The sequence below is a fragment of the Scomber japonicus genome, chromosome 3 (assembly GCF_027409825.1).
Source record: "Scomber japonicus isolate fScoJap1 chromosome 3, fScoJap1.pri, whole genome shotgun sequence".
NCBI lineage: Eukaryota > Metazoa > Chordata > Actinopteri > Scombriformes > Scombridae > Scomber > Scomber japonicus.
The window spans coordinates 24,372,742-24,393,116 of NC_070580.1; the positions used below are offsets into that span (position 1 = coordinate 24,372,742).

The 20,375-nt window shown below is 41.6% G+C and overlaps 2 protein-coding genes across 6 annotated transcripts in view; one reads left to right on the forward strand and one right to left on the reverse strand.

Moving 5' to 3' along the window:
* Positions 1-295: 295 nt before the first annotated feature.
* Positions 296-4,266, reverse strand: LOC128355466 (inhibin beta B chain). Its single transcript, XM_053315721.1, has 2 exons — positions 3,897-4,266; positions 296-3,442 (listed from the first exon to the last, which is right to left on the reverse strand). Exons 1-2 carry the CDS (start codon positions 4,264-4,266, stop codon positions 2,661-2,663), a joined length of 1,152 nt encoding a protein of 383 aa, XP_053171696.1. The 3' UTR covers positions 296-2,660.
* Positions 4,267-7,588: 3,322 nt separating this feature from the next.
* LOC128355152 (R3H domain-containing protein 2) overlaps positions 7,589-20,375 on the forward strand; it is a 64,806-nt gene continuing 52,019 nt past the window's right edge. For all 5 annotated transcript variants that reach the window (XM_053315382.1, XM_053315386.1, XM_053315387.1 and 2 more), the window contains exons 1-2: positions 7,589-7,855; positions 8,174-8,227. The gene's annotated coding sequence lies outside the window, so the exon portion shown is untranslated. The remainder of the gene's footprint in view (positions 7,856-8,173; positions 8,228-20,375) is intronic.

Genomic DNA, 20,375 nt, shown 5'->3' on the forward strand with positions numbered 1-20,375 from the left:
TAAAATGCATTGCTTTGAAAAAAGAAAACACTGTCATTTTTTAAAAACATTTTCTAAACCAAAACATATTCCTGCTGATAAATGCCCAACACATCTCACAGAACATAGACAAGAAGGAGAGTAAGAACTATGTGTGTTTATAGATTCTATTTTGTGTGTGTGGTTGGTTCAATTCGTATATATTTTTTATATTTTCTAATGACCATTACTCTTTCTGTTCTCAGTTACTATGTGTTCTTGTTGTGGCTAAAGAGAAGATATATAACAATTAAAAAATATAACAGAAACAAATGGGTTGATTGAAAATATTTATTTATTAAAAATATAGTTTCACTGAAATCACAAAATGCCATTTCAGCACATTATGACAAAACTTTAACAATTGCTTTGATAAATCACTTTATGCATAAAATATAATATGATATAAAAAATAAAGACAGAATTATAGTATAACATTAAATTAAAACAGAATTCAAATCCAGCACTTAAACAGTAAAGAAATTCTTGCATCAATGGTGTGCTCATATACAAAACTACATATTTAAAACAACTAGAGCTTAAGAAATGGATTGAAATTTGCTTTCTGTAGGCCAATTTACATTTCTTGGTAGTGCCTATCCAAGTTGTAAGTAGTAGACCATTCAAGCAAAATTTGCTCCAAAAATACAGTATAGGATTAAAGTGCCTAGTAAGTTATGTTATGATGTTACCCCTTCCTGGAACAGGAGGTACTTGTAAAATAAAACAAACAATAAACTAAAGCATTAAACAATAAAGTAATAATACAAGTGCAGCTTTTAGAGGCAACAAAGAGAGGTGATATTAATTGTTGATGAGGAATGACAAAAAGGATCAAAACAGTCTAAACATTCTTGCTCTCATGTTTTGCGTTGATCAAAATGCTCCATCTTCATTTGCTCAAAGTTTTGCTTGTTGCCTCATGGCTGTACATTACAGGTACTTAAACCATGCAGTTTACCAATCCAGTGAGGAGAATCACCACCCTTGAGACACCATCCAGAAAGCAGAAAAAGATCTTTGACTTCTACACTGCTTGGTGTAAACCAAGTAGGCAAAAAAAAAAAAAGTAAACAAGGATTTGCACCATTTCCATACCATGAGCTAACATCTACTACTGCTAGCAGTGTAATACTTTTGTAGTTAACCAAGTATTGTACATTATATTTTTTACTAGCATGAAATTATACAAATCATGTGCTGACAGATGTCAGCTTTGTAATACTAATTTCACATGCAAAAAAAGGCTTAAAGTGTTCAGCAGTGAGTAGGTCCTCCATTTGTGTTATTTGTTGTATTGTGGGGTAATAGTGTCCATCAACACCACTCTTTAAGTCAAATGATTTCAGTATGCATAGTGGCCTTTTTACCTTTAGCTGGAAAGCTTCTAAATTAACATCATCCCAGAAAACTTTAGACTTTGAGAGCTATAAATGCCAACGTGCAACAGCACATGCCCATTGACCCACCTGCTGCGCAGACCTTCACATTAACAGACACTGAAGCAATAGCCAAATGTTTGCTCATGCAGCTGAGAAATGACCTTGAGTTCAAATGCTGTCAGTGCCACAGTTACCCAACTGATTAGCCGTCCTGTGCAAATAATACAGTGGAGATGCTGATCAAACATATTTCTGCCTGCATCATCAGGTGCAGATTTCAGACAAGATTTTTCCAGTTCAAACCCTTTCAGTTTCCACTTCACTAAATTATTTTCATCACAACTTTGCACCAAAATGAAAATAGTTGTTGGATGTAATATAAGAAAAAATGAAATGATAAGAATACAAATAATTGTCCTTATAAACTTTGTGTCACAGGTCCACATTCGATATTAAAGGGAAAAATGAAAATGATGCTGCATACATAAAATAAGATTCAAGCAGAAGTGCAGAACTGATTCTCTTTGGTTTTTAGACCCCTTTTACCCAAGACGACTTGATACTCAATGTATACGTTGCGCTTTGTCATCACAAGATAATAAAGAAGGCACACTTTAAATCAAGGGTCTCTTAACTCACTAACAATGGAAGCCTTTAAGTAGACTAAGAGAAGGTGCAATATTATAACAGTTCTGTAAAAATAAAAAGTAAAAAAAGCATTTATTATTTGTATGTGGACAAACATTACTATATTATGAAATATACTGGAAACTTAGCCAATGTGCTTCGAAAGAGTTTGGGTGGCATCAGTTCTGGTCCCAAATTCATAAAATATTTTACAGCATATTTTCACTGGTCCGAGCAGCAATTGTCTAAGACTAAATAAATACCTCATATATACAAAGACAAAGTTTAAAGCTATACATTTTACTCTAGAGTGAAGGCTTCATATTAATCTCTTTGAATTCTTATTGTGTCTTTTGGTGTGACGTCTGATTTGTATAGTTTTTTTCTTCTCTTTAATGTATGCCTCTGACTTATTGATGATGGAATTAGTCTGTGCATTAGAATAGCCTGAGTCTTGAATTTGAAAAAAAGTTTGTGATTTCAGCATCATCTTTTATGTCACTGAAATACTAAAGTGATGTGCTGAATTCAATGAGTTCCTGTTCAGAGAAATGCTTACATTTTCTCTGTGTACATTACACACTTGTTTTAGGTAAATTCATATTAATTGCAACATTTCTCTCATATTGTCTTTTATGTACATCCACAGGACTCTACTATCATATCAGGAACGTCCGTTTTGACAATGCTGTGCTGAGAGTTGAAGTAAACCATGGAAAGTGGCCTGCGCTCAGTGGGAACACAACATGAAGAGGCACCTGTGTTAATGCCGTTGACTTTCAGCTGGCTGAAGACAGTGGCATGGAATGACGATGCTATACCCGGGGAACCAGACAGATGTTGGAGGCACTGACCCATGCAGTAGTTCATATGGTAGCCTTCAGGTGCAATGATCCAGTCATGCCACTGGATATCCTTGAACTTGATGTAGAAGTCTCTCTTGCAGCACACAGTTACATCTTCACCACAACGCAGAGAGCGCTTTCTGACTGTGTGTTTGGAGTGGTTGTCACGGAGACGCACCTGGGCCACCAGAAAGGGTTGGTTTGGGGTATCAGCAGAGTTATCCAGGGAGCAAAGGTTCTTCCCGTCCTCCTCACAGCTAACTTCCAGGCGCAGTTGGTGTTGGCCACCATCCAGGAAGGACTGCAGGGTGCGGGTGATGGGGAAAGTGTGCCAGTTACTGTCCTGGACCTCAAGCATCTTTTCTATCACCAGGGTGCGGTTAGAGGATGATACCCTGCCATCTACTGAAAAGAAGACCCTGGCAGAGAGGCGTGAGTTCCGGTGAGGGTCCTTGGAGGAGCGGACATAGATCCAGAGAGAAGACTGGAGGACCTGGACACTCTTGCCTTGTTCCTGCAGAAACTGAAATGCAAGACTCAGGCTGGCCTCATCATTGCTCACTGTTTCATCTATGAATCAATGATAGTAAAAAAAAACAACAAAAGAAAACAGATTGTGAGTATTTTGGTTATTTTAGAGATTGTGAGGTGTTTCACACAAGCAAGGGGGTACATAATGTATAACCATACTTGTAATGTAAATCTACAGATTAATATGAAATAAAGGAATGGTCAATCTCTTACATCCATTTTACCCTATGAATATGCATTAATGACCTTTTAATAGTAGCTCAGCACTAGCCGTAGACATGTAATAAACCCGATGACAGAAACTGTAACCTTAAACTTTTACCACATTTCCGGAACAGTATTTAACAAGGCACGCGGAGTACCTGATCTCATTTGGTGAGCCTTTTACGCACTGACTTGCGTAAAAGGCACATAAAATGCGGTCATGACGTTTCAGTGCCATAACACGGGAAAAAAACAGCTTGACAATGTAAAAGATTAATACCACACTTACTTATATCTGCAAAGCTCACTATTTCATAGCCTTGATCTTTTGAAGGTATACTGTTTTCTAGTTCAAGAGTACCATCCTGTCTGACGCGCCCCGAATGCAGTTTGCGCAGAGCAGTGAGGAGCGCCGCCCGAGGCACCGTGTGAGTGATGTTTGGTCTTTCTTTCAGGTGCAGCTTTTCCAAAAGTTGCTGTTTGGCGATCTCTATCATCAACAGCTCCTCTGCGTCTTTCTCCATCGCCGGCAAGCCACAGGACGCGCAGCCTGGGGAGCCACTAACACAGGAACCCTTCAACAGCCAGGACACCAGAAACAGGAGCGCTAGGAATGAAAATGACGAAGTCATCCTTGACTCTGAAACAAATAGATGCATTTTTGTGCTCGGCGTGCGTAAAAGAACTAATAAAAATACTCGAATGCTTTCTCCGGAGTTGTTCTTGAATGTCTAAAGTTTCCAAAGTGTTATCACAGGTCCTTCTTGGCAGCTGGACACCGTGCACACAGAAGTTGAGAGAAAGGAGTGGTGTTACACCCTACTAATGGTGAAGATATCTGGGGTAATCCACCAAAACTGGTGACACGTTGGAGGGACGCACCAATGAGCGCATCGGGGCACAGAGGAAATTACAGGAAAGCATCTGTGTGTCCTTCTCTCTCACACAACACATGCACTCACAACACACACACAAAACACGCACTCACACGTAGGCTACTGACTCACAATCGCCAACACAGGCAAGTGACGACTAGTGGCACACAAGAAAAGTAACACCGGTGTCAAGGAAACACCTGAAGCATAGTCATACTCAATCTGTGCGTTTTATTGTGGTGTCGTAGTGATATCAGTTTAAAATGTTGTAAAATTGTGAGATAGATGTAATATAATATGGTCGTAGCCTACTTGTAGACTGTCACCACAGTGCCACGTTGTCCTCTCCAGGGTGACTGAGCAGCCATCACTCCTGCCGATCAAAGTTGAAATTCAGTGCCCTTTAACCCAGTTACAGAAAACCCTCACGAGCTGGCAAGCACCAAACAATTGAATTGTAGTTTAAAATGTGCAAATGCTCGAGGCTATGAGGTGGAGACCTCAGCACGGTATTTGAAACACGTTCTATCACGTTTTCTGCAAGGTGGCATAATATATGACTACAAAATTACGTCTCATTTGCGTAAGTAAGTGCGTTTGTGTGTATGTTATGACTCCATGTGTCTTTCTGTCATGTTATTGCCCTTATAAGCTTGTCTTTTCTGTATCAGTCCTCACAGTATTGGAATAAAATCCTAGGTAGGCTAGACCAGTCCACCAAAACTGTGATGGAAGACAGTTTATTTCATTTCATGCTGGCATGAATGTTTGCCTATAGTTTTTGATGGGCTTTTAAAATATTACTGCACTGTCACTTTTGATATGAGGAAAATATTCAGATTGGTGACAAAGACAAAGCTGGTACATGTCTAAATGATTGACATCTAGAGTGAGGGGATCTGGTGGCTCTGTTATACTGCATTTTGCTGGCAGGGTTGGGTCCAATTATCCCATTAGAAGGAAGGGTCACTGAAAATCAATACAAAGTTGTTCTGATTGATCACCTTTATCCTGTGATAAAACATTTAATCAAAACACTCAATGGGGGGATATCTTTTGGAAGAATGGTGTTCATCCCTCCAGTAGAGTCCAGAAACTGTAGATGTCAATGTCAAGGTGCATTGAAGCTGTTCTGGAAGCTGAGGCCCACAGTAGATACTGGCATACAATGACCTAATTGATATAATGCACACACACACACACACACACACACACACACACACAATCCATTATCCGTCCTCATCAGCCAGTTGACTTAAGATTAACATATATTTCCCATTTTGTCTCATACTTTTTTTTTAATTGAGAAGGGTGATCGAGCAATATGCTAGGATATGGGTAAATTGGGCTATCTTTAAAGGTTAATATCTTGTCAAGTGTCAAGAAAGCTACTTCTGTAGACTACACTTTATGGACTTGGGTAAAGGGTTCAACATCAATGTCAATCAATCAATCAATCAATCAATCAAACTTTATTTAAATACACTTTCCATACAGGCTGGTGTAGTTCAAAGTGCTTTACAGTTGACTGACAAGCAGATAATAAGACAGAACAAGTGATAAAATAAGGAACAGGAATAAATATGATGAGAGAACAAAAACAAATAACAAATTAAAAGACGAAAACTGAGACTAATGCACACAAGAGAAATATGGCTGCAATCCATGAAAAGAGATGACTTTAATGACCTACCATGTGTGTTGTCCTCAAACAGGTCACATTTTGGGTTCAGCAGGACACATTTTAGACAAGCTGCATTGACAATCAGATCAAGTCTACTCAGAACATTTTCTGAACTGTATAAGTGTTTGTTACACAAGTAGTTCTTACTGTGAATGTGCTTGTTTCTCCCTTTTATTTCTTTTGTGCCTTAAGGTTGAATATGAAGTTGAGCTACAAGGCCTTACCACAGCATTGCAGTACTTGCCTGCCAACATGTGGGGACATTTAGCCATTACAACTAACTTTTTCTCAGGTATAGGGCCATGGGATTAATATGTAAATTAAAAGTAAATAAACATTTATATACCTTCTGATCCCTAGTCAATCAGGATTAGCCTATATGCATTAATACATTTTGGGATAATTTGCATCCCACTAAGGCAAGTGATCAAAAACAGAGGGGAAACTCTCAGTCATTCAATAACATCCTGATAATGGTTACTATAAGGTCTTCATAAATTGACATATATTTAAGGACTGGATTAGACAAGTGAAACATGATGTGCCTTCATGAAATGCTGCAGTGGTCTAAACAGCAAACCATCTAACCAAAACTGACTCATAACAGATTACAAAAAATATGGCTTAAGGACAAATATTCATAGACAAAATGAATAAATAAATATATACATAAATTTGACAGTTTTAACATTTTGTGGCCACCAATGTTAATGGTACTAAACAAAATTACTGTATGTGAAACGTCTCTTTTTAATTTTTATTGATAAAACAAACATTTTATACACAACATACAAAACCAAATACATTCTGGGTACGTGTAACAAATACAAAGAAAAGTAAATGTATATGTAAAGAAAATGTACATGTTACAATGTTATTATATAAATGAGAATTCTTCTGTGTGCTATTTTCCTTGAGACCAAACAATACATTCTTCCAAATTAAATCAAAACTTTCATCAATATTCTCAATAAAATCACAAAGGCTTTGCCAACATTTCTTCACAAATTGGCCAAACGCCAAAATAAACGTAGGCTAACTGGACATTCATAACAACAACTAGCCTACAACTCACATCAATGTCTCTTTTAAATCTCTTTCTAAGATAATCTTTTATCTGAGATAGACTTTATGAATGAGTTTAAAGGAAATGTCCTTAACTTTATTGGTGATTAAGTATCGATTAGGTAGAAGCAGGCCTTCTTGCACACCGTGTCATCCACAAACTGATCACATATGTTAATGTACAAATATATCTTTTGGAACAGAGCTCTCATAGATGTGTTTGTTGTTGTTGTTTTTATTCCACTAGAATAATTTGTAAAGCAGTAAGTGAAACGTCTCCCTGCCACTGAGAAGGACGCCGCTGACGTAAACTCTGAGTGAAGAAGGGGGGTGGGGGGGGAAGTGACGCTGACACACACATACACACACAAGCCTGAGCCAAGCAGGGGGAATAGCGTTTTGTTTCTTTTTTATTTCATTTTTGTGTCCTTTTATTCTTTGGGCGTTTTGTTGTCATAACGTTGTATTCCTTGTAGCGGAGTCGACTGCCTCGCCTGCTCCGCTGCTTCGCTGGCTTGTTATCGGTACCGTTCATGCCACTCTTCCCTCACGCGGCGCTATTTTGACAGTCGGGGGGATCGCAGTGAACCAACTCAAGCTAGCAGCACCATTATATTAGCACCGGTAAGTCATTCGCAAAGCTGGCTACTCTTTTTTTTTTAGACCTGACAGCGCTGGTAGAGTTTAATAACAAGGCTCGCCTCGCTGTAAACACCCGCTACTTGTTTGTTTAAGCAGTTGTGCTCTTAACGCAGTGTGTCGTTAACGCAGCGTACAGTGAAAAGAAAAGGCTAGCTAGCAGGCTAACGTTAGCTAGGTGGCTAATTATACTCGCAAGCTAAAACGCCGTGTGCTAGCTATTGTTAGCGTGTGGGCAAGCTAATATTTTCAGTCAACTACACAGCCCTTGGCTCTGCTCATACTGCCATCTGTTCTCTACAGACACAACTTGAAGGATTCTCCACACGGACCCGAGACACACAGACAGCAAAAACGGTGAGCTCAACCCTCCGACATGACTTCAGAAGTTAAGAAATCGATGTTGTCCATGATTCTCAGTCAGATATGTTAACGTGAAGCACCTCTTTAAAAGTCCCAGGAGGGGAGGGGGTCTCCATGCTTGACACGAGATGGCCTTGTTAACATTTAATTTTAGTCTGAGTTTAATCTTAGTTTGAAAGACGAATGTGAAACTCAGTGGAAGAGACTTTGCAATGAAGCGATTTCATTTTTTTGATTGAATGAAATTGAAATGAGTGGGACTGGTTCATTGTAACAGTTCCACCTTAGCTGTTGACAACAAGGGGGGTATTTATACCAGTGTACCCTGAGACTATATATATATATGCATCTTAATATATATGTAAAATTGCCATTGATGGTCAGAAACTACAGAGAAGAAGGTGAAGTCAAACCCAAACTGTAGTTTGTATTAATGATTGAGTGGTAGTAGCATCTGAAGCCTGAAGTGAGCTGATTTAGATGTTTGCCTAAAAATGTGATCTGAGGAGATGTTCATAGCACCATGGCATGAATGTGTATGTTGTGATCAAGGCTTTTCCAAGCATTTTTTTAACCACACTCTTTTTTTGGGATGGGACAGAAACAGACATGTCATTCATTTTTTACTGTTTAAAGTCACATTGATTTAATGAGGATTCAAACAAGAAATGCAGTTTATCAAGAAATACTTGTAGAACAGCATTTGCTTTCTGTGCCTTGGCTTTAGGTTTGTGTTTTAACACTTGAGCTGAAAATAGATAGCAAGACTGTTGTGTTGAACAAGGTGGGATCACAGCACAGACTGCCTGAGCTGTGATTCAAACATCTGCTCTGGGAAAACAGCATGTGTGTCCGAATTTTTTTTTTTTATTCATATCAGTTGGCAATGGCAAGCCATGTGATGTTGAGAAGTGGCAAGTGATAGGCAGTCAAGGACTGCTAAAACAGTCACATTTGATGTTCAGATTATCTTGAAAAATATCATAATTTATGTGTTTATATGACTATTCTGAGTGAGATCAAGGACAGATTAAGCAGGTACCCTACTGTGCATTTTCTTTATTTCTGTGGTGAACATGGTGGTTCTTCTATGTAATAAATGTGACCCCCGTTGGCACTTTTGCCTTTCCATCTGTACTTTCTGCATCTGTCTTTCCTGAAAAATATTGAGTGTGATTGTAGTATCATTGAGAAAGGGCTTATCTATAGTAGGAGCTGATGGAGGTGAGTCATTGAATCAACAGTCTGCTGTTGCTAAGGCCAGCTTTGAGAAAGATTGAGTATCCTGCCTGCCTGTCAACATGTTTTCCCCCGCACACCCTGCAAGTTGCACATCTGGCAGTAACATTATCCTATTCAAAATAATTGATTAATTGTTTGGTGGTTTGTGGGAATGCGGGAATTGAGATCTTAAGAATGAAAAATGTGTGCTTTTTAATTGTTGTGGTTTTCAGAATGCATGACTATAAACAATTCTTTGTTTGTGCACAAGTAAAAAAAATGTGTTGAAGGTAATCTGTTTGCTTTAACTGTAGTCACTACCCATAATCAAATATTTGTTATTTCTGGTTGATGTAAAACTGGTTTTTAACACTGTATTTCAAAGCAGATTTAATTCACATAGGTAGCCGCTATCCAATAGGACATGGTCTCTGTGTTTATTTGACTGCTTGGTATCCATATCTGCTTCTGTCTCTGAATCTCTGTTTGCAGAAGCAGAAGAGTGGCTTTTTCTAGAGAGATTTGAAGAGCTATTTATAGATCTCTGCCAGAGCACCATGCGTGGTGCTGTTGCTGTTGCTCCTATCTCTCTCTCTTCTCTTAACCGCTCCTGCTTCTGTTTCACTGTCTCTCTCCATCTTTATTTGTTCCCTCTGCTTTTCCTGTTCTATTTCTTTTTGTTTTCTGTGCTCCTCTTCTCTTGATATCTTCTTGTCTCACTAATTTCCAACCCTGTGTTTCCGTACCTATCCCTCATTGCTTGCTTTGATGTAAATTATTGATCGGCGTAGAAGGGAGGTGACTGGTTGCATGGATGTAAGTCGGGTCTCAGATTCAGTATAGCTGCCTGACTTCAGTGTCATTGCTGCAAAGCTGGAGGGTTTTCACATGATAGTTCAAAGGGAAAGAAAACAGAAAATGTGTCACATGTTGCAATTAAACTTTGGATTGTAGGATCCAAGCAGAGCTTTAAGTGTCTGCTTTGTTAGTAAAACTGATTGAAAAACAGACTTTTAGAATGAATATCTATTGACTCAATATATGGTTAGCTTTACTTTGTGGTTTTGTGGAGAAAAGGCTTCATTCAGCTCATGCTTAATCGTAAGTCAATAAAAAACTGGTCATGTTTCCACAAAGTTGTATTTATTAAAGGTAGTGTTGGTCTGTTAGTAAGTGTCCAGTGTAAATAGTAACTATTTTCACAGTACTTCTTAATACTTTGCTTTACCTCCGTCACGCACTGTGTGCAGAGACTGCAACACCTTGTTAGGTGATCGTATTCTGAACAGTTTATCTGTGGTATCTTTGGCTACTGATCCTTACTCAGCTCCACCCACCTCTCCTTCCTTCTTCCTAAGCCCTTTGCTGCCTTCTCTTATCGTCCTGGGAGAGAGGTTACCTGGCTGCCCAAAGGCAGAAGAACCTGCTCGACTTGGTTTGAGGCATTAAATGGCATTAGTGCCATCCCCTTTATCCCAGTCATGTGGTCAACCTGAGACCAACTTTTTTCCCAGGCTTGTGCTAGGATCGCAGAGTTATCCTAGCACACGTGCTTCAACTGGGTTTCTGTCTGTCGATTTGAATCAAACATCTTGTCATCATGATGTCCCAAAACTGAAAAATACAGTATATTAAAAAACAGAATGAATGTAGAGCATTCATATGAGCCTGGACAGATATTTAAATATGAACAACTGTATCCCAAAGCGGCCAAAACATGATCTCTCGTATTGTTAAGGATCAGGTTCAAATAATCTTAGCATGAGATGCCAGCACCCAAGACTCTTTCATAGGGATGTTGGTCCATTTTCAAATTGTGGTGCAGTAAAACAGTTTGCAGACAGCTGCTTTCATACCAGATATGTGTATCATGTAAAATGGATTTAAAACAATGAAAAAACCCCCCAATAAAATTAAAGTAAAGAATGATAAAGAAATTATTTGCATTGGTAAGTGACAGCCCTGGATGCTAGGTGGGCGTCCAACATGGACTGCAATTAGGATTGGATTTTGAGAACCAGTTCCAAACATGCAAGATCTGGGACATTAAGACAACATGCTCCTCTCTTTGTTGTAGAATTAATCTTCAAACTAAGAATGACGAAGCGAGACGTTTGTCTTCCATTTTAAGGTACTTTAGTTGGTAATAGTAAAATAAAGAAAAAGAGAAATCATACAGCGTGTGCGAGTTTTCAGGTTCAAACATGGCTGACTAACATAAACAAAACCCCTGACGTAATCACGCTAGGCCACCTTCTTGCTCCTAGAGCATCATGGGAAATGAAGTCTTTAGTGTAACTCCCAAATAAAATGAAATGCAGTCTATAACCTATTCAACATGTGAACTGGATTCATCTGAAATAATGTCTGTCCAACAAATAAAGTCTCAACATCCTCCCCCCCGATAAACTACAGTTTATCTAAATTTCTAAAGAATATAACAGTTGTATTGGTCTCCTCAGAAGGGTGCCTGAGCTGGTTCGAACTGTACATGACCTTACTAGGCCATCACGCCCTGGAAAGAGTTCTTGAATTCTTCCCAGCCTCCAGCTCTGCCTTGGTGTGTTATCCTCTCCAATGAGTACAACATCTCCCACCTTCAGCAGAGAAGGCTGCGGGATGTCACAGCGATGGGCCGACTTCAAGTCCAATAAATATTCTCTCCGCCATCTGTTCCAGAAGTTAGTCATAAGTCTTTGTCTGTAACGCCACCTCCGTGTCATCTCCTCCTTGTTTGCTGTTGGATGGTTAGTATCAGCTGGAAAGGGCTTAGGAGGTAAGCAAGTCAGTCTCTGACCCACCAAGAAGTGGGCAGGTGTCAACGGCTGTGGTTCATCCACATCATTGTGCACATAAGTGAGCGGCCTCGAGTTTATGATGGCTTCTGCCTCAGTCAGAATGGTGCACATTTCTTCAAATTTGAGTCTAGCTCTGCCAAGCACCTTCCTGAGAATAATTTTGACTGACCTTACAAGCCTTTCCCAGAATCCCCCCCACCAGGCTGCTCTTTCAGCGATGAACCGCCAGACGATGCCCTTCTCTGAGAAGAACTCTCGTAGCTGTGGGTCTTTGATGCCTTTCCAGAGCTCCTTTAGATCCTGATCAGCTCTCTTGAATGTCTTAGCGTTATCTGAGTAGATCACCTTGCATAATCCTCTTCTTGAGATGAATCTTTTTAGTGCTAACAGGAAGTTCTCTGTAGATAGGTCTGAGACCAGCTCCAAGTGCACTGCTCTGGTTACAGCGCAAGTAAACAGCGCTATGTAGGATTTTGTCATGGAGTTCTGCGCCTTCACATAGAGTGGCCCTGCGAAGTCCACACCCGTGATCTCAAATGGCGGTGACTCTGTTATTCTGTCCTTCGGTAGCGGTGCAGTAGTCTGTTGTCCCGCCGTTGCCTTGAATTTTTTACAAAGCACACATCTTGACAACACTTTCTTGACTACTTGTCGTGCTCTCAAAATCCAATACTTCTCTCTCGTCTGCACTAAAGTGTCTCGTACCCCTGCATGCATTATCTTCTCATGTTGATATTGCACTAACATTTCTGTAAATCTGTGATCGCTGGGCAAAATCCATGGGTGCTTTTCTCTGTAAGAGAGATCTGAATGCTGGAGCCTTCCTCCCACACTGAGCAGCTCATCTTCATCCAGAAATGGTTTTAGCTCTCGGATTCTGGAGTCAGAATTTGGGCCTTTTCCTGCCTTGAGCAGGTCAATTTCTGAGCTGAACCTCTGGTTCTGAATCACCTTTATCCAGTGTTTTCCTGCTTCATTCAGCTCTTCTGCTGTCAGTTCACCACTCATTTTTGTGCTTGAGCGAGTGTTGGTGATGAACCTCTTTATCCAGGCTGTCACTCGGAGCACTGTTTTTAGTTTACTGTACTTCTCCAGACATAGAACAGGTTTTAAAAGGTCTATGTCTTGATTAACAAACTGTACAACAATCTGGTGTTTGGATCTGAGTTCAGACTTTACCTCATCTTCTTGAACATCTTCCTGAGTGCTCTCTGACTGATCAGGTGATATCAGAACACAAGGCCCTTTCCACCACAGTGCGCTCTGCTTCAAGTCCTGCACCGTTAGTCCTCTGGTGGGAAGGTCAGCTGGATTCATTTTTCCTTTACAGTGAGACCATGACTGTGGGTCAGTTAGAGTCTGGATTTCTGTCACCCTATTTGCTACAAACTGTTTCCACCTATGAGCGGAACTGCGAATCCAGTGTAGCACTATCATTGAGTCTGTCCATAGTCTGAGTTGTATCTTGTCCAGCTGCAGTGCTTTCATGAGGGTGCTCCCAAGCCTCGCTGCTATTACAGCTCCCATCAGCTCCAGGCGTGGCAGTGTCATTCTTTTGAGTGGAGCCACTCTGGACTTGGATGCAACCAGGCTTATGGTCACCTTTCCATCCTTTGTTTCTCCTTGGAGATAAGCAACTGCACTGTAAGCCCTCTCACTTGCGTCACAAAACACATGTAGCCTTAAATTTTGACTGTCCTGCTGCTGCATGTGTGTTTTGTACCAACGTGGGATTGACAGCTGGTGCAGTTGGGGGAGCTCTGAGCACCACTGTTGCCATTTCTTTGTCAAATCAGGCGGCAGTTCCTCATCCCACCTAAGCCCTCTTTCCCACATCTCCTGGAACAAGCATTTTATCCTGATAGTGAAAGGGGTCAAAAATCCTAGAGGGTCAAAAATGCGAGCAGAAGACTGCAGAACACTTCGTTTTGTGTTTTCTCTTTCTTTCAGAATATCAAGCAGCCCCCTGAGGTCGAACACAAAATCATCGGTGACAGGTCTCCAGACCAAGCCCAGAACCTTCAGCACTGACCCGTGTGTTTCTAGCTGTGCAGCGCAATCCAGTGAGCTCTCCTGCCATTTTTCTTTCAGCTCAGGAGAGTTCGTCATCCATTTGCATAGCTCCATGCCTGCAGCAGACATGATGTTCTTGGCTGTGGTCGTCACTGCATGTGCCTCTGTCACCTCACTCGCACTTGAAATAAAGTCATCCACATAAAGTGAGGAGCTGATGGTGTCTATCACTTGTGGGTGTTCAAGCTCATATTGTCTCAAATGCTTCCTGATGGTGGCTGCGAGTAAGAATGGGCTTGATGAAGCTCCAAACACCACTCGTGTCATCCTAAGAATGCGCAGCTTCTCGTCCCTCTCCTCTGTTGGTGGGCCTGTGAACCACAGAAATCTTACAGCATCCCGGTCTCTTTCTGAGAGTGAAATCTGCAGAAATGCTTTCTTAATGTCTGCCATGTATGCAATTTCATGCAGTCTAAACTTAATCAAAACACTCATCAGATCTGGATTCAGATTAGGACCTGTTAAGAGACAGTCATTAAGTGAGGGACTTCCATCTTCGTGGGATGAAGCATCAAAGACAACCCGCAATTTTGTTGTCACCTTATCCTCCCTCAGTACAGCGTGATGAGGTAAGTAGTATGTCTGACTGCTTGGTGGGGATGTGCGCTCCCTTGTCACATCCTCAGCCATTCCTTGTTTTAAGTAGTCCTCCACAACATCATTGTATCTGCTGTAGAGTGTGACATCCTTTCGTAGTTTCCTTTTCAAACTCTCCAGTCTCTTTTTTGCGATGCGGTAATTGTCTTGAAGTGGAGGGTGGTTTTGTCTCCATGGCAACTCCACTTGGTAACGCCCATCCTTGAAGATGGAAGTTTCCTCGAACCGCTGCAACGCTTCCACATCATCTGAGCTCTCAGACTTCTCACTTGTGATTCCCAGGGACTCAAGCTCCCAGAATGCATGCAGCTGCTTGTCAATCTGTGCATCCTCGCTGAGCTGAATGTGCATGCATGTTGTCTCTGTCATGCTGGACACTGCTACTGGGCCCTGCACTGTCCATCCAAAGGTGCTCTCCAGTGCTACCAGGCTCTCTGTCAGTCTTTCTACTCGGCCTGATACTATCTGCCAGTAGTAATCTGAGCCAATTAGCACAGAAAGTTCAGGTTCATCATCTCCAACGAAGTCTGCGAGTTGGAGACCTCTCTTATTCATTTCTCTCTGTATATGTTCACCAGGGACTTTCATCAGTGCAGTACAAACTTTGGGGGTCACAACCGCTTCTATTTCAGTTCTCTGCTGTTTATCCCAGATATTCTCCAAGCTGAGCTTCACTATGCTGCGCTTCACCGTTGTAGGAGCAGAGGAGCCGAATGTGTGAAGGGTAAGTGTCCCTTGTCTAATAACAGGTAGCTGCAGCGCCCTCACTACATTCTCATGCACAAAACTCCCCTGGCTGCCTCCATCTAGCAAGCAGCGAACCACCTTCCTGCCGGTGGGCCCTACAACCCATGCCTTGGCGGTTTGTAGCAGCACAGTGTTCTCAATATCAGGTTTGCCTTCTTCTGCTTGGGGAATTACAGAGGAAATGACAGTGTCCATGTTGGCAGATACAGCAGGTGGGGATGCGTCGGTTTTTTCACAAATGGCCACATGATGCTTGCCTCCACATGTGGCACATGACATGCTCTTTGACCTGCAGAACCTTGCGATGTGTTTAGGTCCCAAACACACAAAGCACCTGCCAAGCTTCTTCAGCTTTTCCTTACGTGCTGACACGTGGTGGTCTGGACAGATTTCAGACTTATGTTCAGCACTATCACAGAACAGGCAGTTTTGTATCTTCTGGTTGGCAGTGTGTAGTGTAGCTGCAGATGTCATGCTTGGTTTCTTTAGTTTCATGTCACTGGTTGAATATGATTTGCTGTATGTTTTGTGAGCAGACTGGTTCTCTCTCTGGTTGTATGATCTCATCATTTGCGAAGCTCTCTCTCTGCTCTGAACCTCCTTTTGCAGAAATTTAAGCACGTCAGGCACCTTCCACTCATCCTGATCTCCTCTCTGACGGCTGTACTCAAGAGCCATGTCCTCTGGTAACATCTGGAGCAGTATTGGGCATAACATGCCTCCGTAGGTGTCTGATACCACTCCCAGTGACTCTAGGCTTCTGATTTGAATTTCACAGTCATCATATAACTGCCTCAGTGCACTGACATCAGATGATTTCTTTACAGGAGTGAGATTCAGAAGCTTCGACATGTGGGCATTTACAATAAGATCTTTCCTTCCAAATCTGCTTCGAAGTATATCAACTGCAGCATCATAGTTACTGTCTGTCAGAGTGAGTCCTGCTACTGCCTTTGCAGCTGTTCCAGCAAGGTAAGTTTTCAGGTAGGTAAACTTTTCTCTGTTGCAAAGGGCATCATTGCTATGAATAGCAGTCTCATACTGACTCCAAAACTCCTGCCATAAACTTACGTCTCCATTGAATTTCTCGATCATTAGCTTCGGCAGTCTCACGGTCGGGTTGCTGCGCTGAGAGCCAGCGGTGTTTGCGCTAACATCACTTAGCCGAGCAGGCCGGGGATCGTCTTTATTCACAGTCTCACGTGCTCGGATCACTTGGTGAGCTCGCGTCTTCATCCCGATAATGCGGTCTCTGTAATCCTCTGCGATTTCGATCTCCGCCTCCACGTCCTCCAGCGAAGTGTGTTCCTCCGCTATGCGGTCCAGCTCGCGCAAACTGTCCTCCTTTGCTGACAACACGGCCAACATCTCTCGCACACGGCCGATGTCCGGGTCTCTCTTTGATACTTCACCGTCAATCTGATTCAACAGTCTTGTTGTGGAACTCCGTATTGTTCGACGCTTCCTTTTCGACCTTTCAATAAGTTGTTCCACATCGTCCAGTAACTGCTGCTCCTCGGTGTCTCTAGCTTCGTCGGCCATTATCTCCTGCTTCCCGGGTTTCGGCACCAAAATGATGTAGAATTAATCTTCAAACTAAGAATGACGAAGCGAGACGTTTGTCTTCCATTTTAAGGTACTTTAGTTGGTAATAGTAAAATAAAGAAAAAGAGAAATCATACAGCGTGTGCGAGTTTTCAGGTTCAAACATGGCTGACTAACATAAACAAAACCCCTGACGTAATCACGCTAGGCCACCTTCTTGCTCCTAGAGCATCATGGGAAATGAAGTCTTTAGTGTAACTCCCAAATAAAATGAAATGCAGTCTATAACCTATTCAACATGTGAACTGGATTCATCTGAAATAATGTCTGTCCAACAAATAAAGTCTCAACACTCTTCTTGGTGATTCTTAAAAGTCAAGTTTAGACACACTCCTCTTCCTTGTTCTATGTTGACATTTCATGTATATGTTTGCACACGTTTACATTATGTTACACTGGAGTTGTACTGTAGTTCATACCTCACAGCACATCCATACAACTGAAACAGTAAATTGTATCGCTTACCTTGTAGACATGTTTTTAATGTTCACTCAGACTGCAGTGAGCACTTGTTATTGCTTTTTTATTATTTTATTTATTATTCTTGTTATTCTTTTGTTTAATGCTGCTGTGGTTTGTCCAGCTGTGCAGTTGGCATGGGTTATTGATCATCTTGATCTTGATTGAACTATCAGAGACCAGTTTACTGCTACTTGAATGTAATGCGATGTTAGATCACTGCCGCACTTGGCCACATACTGTTTTGTTCAATCTTAAAGTCTGTGTAAAGTAAGAACAAGTATGTCCTCTGAGTTTGACATACCACAGAAAAGTGTGTCATAACCACCCTGCCAAATTTGAATGATTAAAAAAAATCTCCATATGAAATTCGGCTTCAAAGTTGTGTAAAAATCAGCCTCTGTCTCTGCTACCAAACGCTGTGGGCGTGCCCGCTGAGTTCGCTGAAACCCCGCCCCCTACCAAGTGTCACCTGTCAATCAAAGTCACCACCTCTACCCGAAACATGGACACTATGTCTGAGAGCTTTCTGCTGCTCGCTCGGCAGCTAACTCAGCTAACTGGCTAACTGTTGTTGTAGTAGTAGTAGTAGTAGTAGTGTTAGATGTTGTAACAATAACTCGCCACTAGGCAGGTTAACCACTGAGGAGAGCGGACTCTCTTTTAGTGCTGGAGGGGCCAAGGTCACGTGGGCATGCCACTACGTCACGGATTAGCCCTTTTTTGCAGGCTCAGAAAATCAGGAAAAATGAGATGGTGAGAAACAGTTTAAGGCTCTATCTCCACAATTCAGTACTGCATAGTTATCAGCCTTTTCACATGTTTTCTGTAACCATTTTCCAACATGTATAATATGTTGAGAAGTAAATCAATGAATTGACTTTACACAGACTTTAAACTAAGCCCGGTGAAGCCTGTTCACGTACTGACAGCTCAGGAACTCAGCCATCTATAAGGCAGACATCCCTGGACTTATGCCACCTTATCGAGAGTTCCCTGCTGACGTTTCCTTTGATGCTGAACTTTTGACTGCCTCCTTTTCACTGTGCCTTTCAGCCACTGTTTGCAGTGAGGGGGCTGCAGGGAGGAGATGCAAATATGTCGCCTTGTGGGATTAAGGTTTTTCCCAGCTAATGAGGCAGTTTTCATTTCCCCCCCACCCCAACCACACACTTATCTTCACACCCCCTTGCTTCATTATTTATTTTTGACCATTGCAGCAGTGCTCTGTTTCGCCAGCAGCTGTCAGTACTTCAGTATTCACAGTCCATTCCCAGTCTACAGATATTGACTTCATATCTTCCCATGAAATGGAGAGTGATGAATGGTGACTAGAGGGTGTTTGCTCCATGCCTGCAGATGTAGGCTTTAGTCCTTATTGCAAAAAAATGACCAAACTTTCAATTGTAGTTGCGGAAAAATATTTCTATTCAATTTACGTCTCATATAAGCATCCTATTGTTGTATTAAGTGACAGACTGGCTTATTTAAGCAGTCCTTTGAACAGCTGGGCTTCTTGCAAGCCCTGGGTTGACTGTCATAGAGAGAGAGAGCGAAAGGGAGGGTTGGAGGAGAAGGGAGCGGTGCAAACAGTGCGCATGATAGCATAAGAGCAGTAGGGAGAGAGGGAGCCAGTCGAAAAGCGAGGCTTTCTGTTCCCTGTAGTGCTTGTGCTTCATTCAGAAAAAGAAAGGGGGCAGTCAAAATTGAGTTTTCTGTCCATTTTCATGAAACCCATTAACAAAACAGAGGTGTTGATTCCTCCCAGACAGGAAGGGAAACGTGAGGAGGAAGAAAGTGGAATGAGCTGAAGTGAGTGATAGTGATGAACACCTCAGCTGATTTACACACTGCAGGAAATGGGATTTATTCAGCTGTACTGTTTAGCAAGATAAAACTAATGTCAGCATTGTGTTGGTCCAGCGCTGCTGCTGCTTCTCCTGCGATAATGTGCTTTTATCTGTGAGACACCTGATCCGACTTGGCCGGGGATCCACAAAGCTGAACTCTAAATACAGTAAGCATGTGCCATGTGTGTCTCTGTGTCTTTGTCAGTGGGTGTTAATAATTTGTTGCTGAGATGGAGCCTGTTCATGTGCTAGTTCTTAAAATGTGGTTCAACCTGCAGCCGTCGCCGCTGTGTAATTGCCTCTTATCTTGGCACTTTTCATTGTTGCTCTTTGTAAAGTTCCTGCAGCAATTTATTTAATTATGCCTTAATAACAGTGCAAAAAAAAAGAATCCTATAATGAGGCTTGCTGGAAGATAGTTTCATATTCTATACATACTGTTTCTACTTGTGTGAGTGCATTTCATTTTATTTCATTCAGTGTGCAGAGCTGGAAGGAAAGACATGATTGGTTTGAGGTAAATTGATTTTTACACATTATAGGCTGGGCAGTGCTTTCTAATTGTGGTGACTTTAATCATGTTTTAGTATGGTCACACAGTGGTCAGTTTATGTGTGTGCGTCTGTGTATATGTACAGACACACAGAAAAACCTGTTCGGGGAGGCAATTGCTGAGGTAATGAGGAATTCCCTTCCACTGTGTCCCTGTGTGGGAGGAGGGTGGAGGTGGCCTGGTGGGGGTGGAGAGTCACGGAGAGGTAGGCGTCACTCTGCAATACTGTCATACAGGGC

Coding starts and splice junctions, on each gene's coding strand:
- LOC128355466 (XM_053315721.1), bottom strand. CDS start 4,266: ATGCATCTATTTGTTTCAGAGTCAAGGATGACTTCGTCATTTTCATTC. Junction 3,443..3,896: donor AGTGAGCTTTGCAGATATAA/GTAAGTGTGGTA, acceptor ATTGATTCATAG/ATGAAACAGTGAGCAATGAT.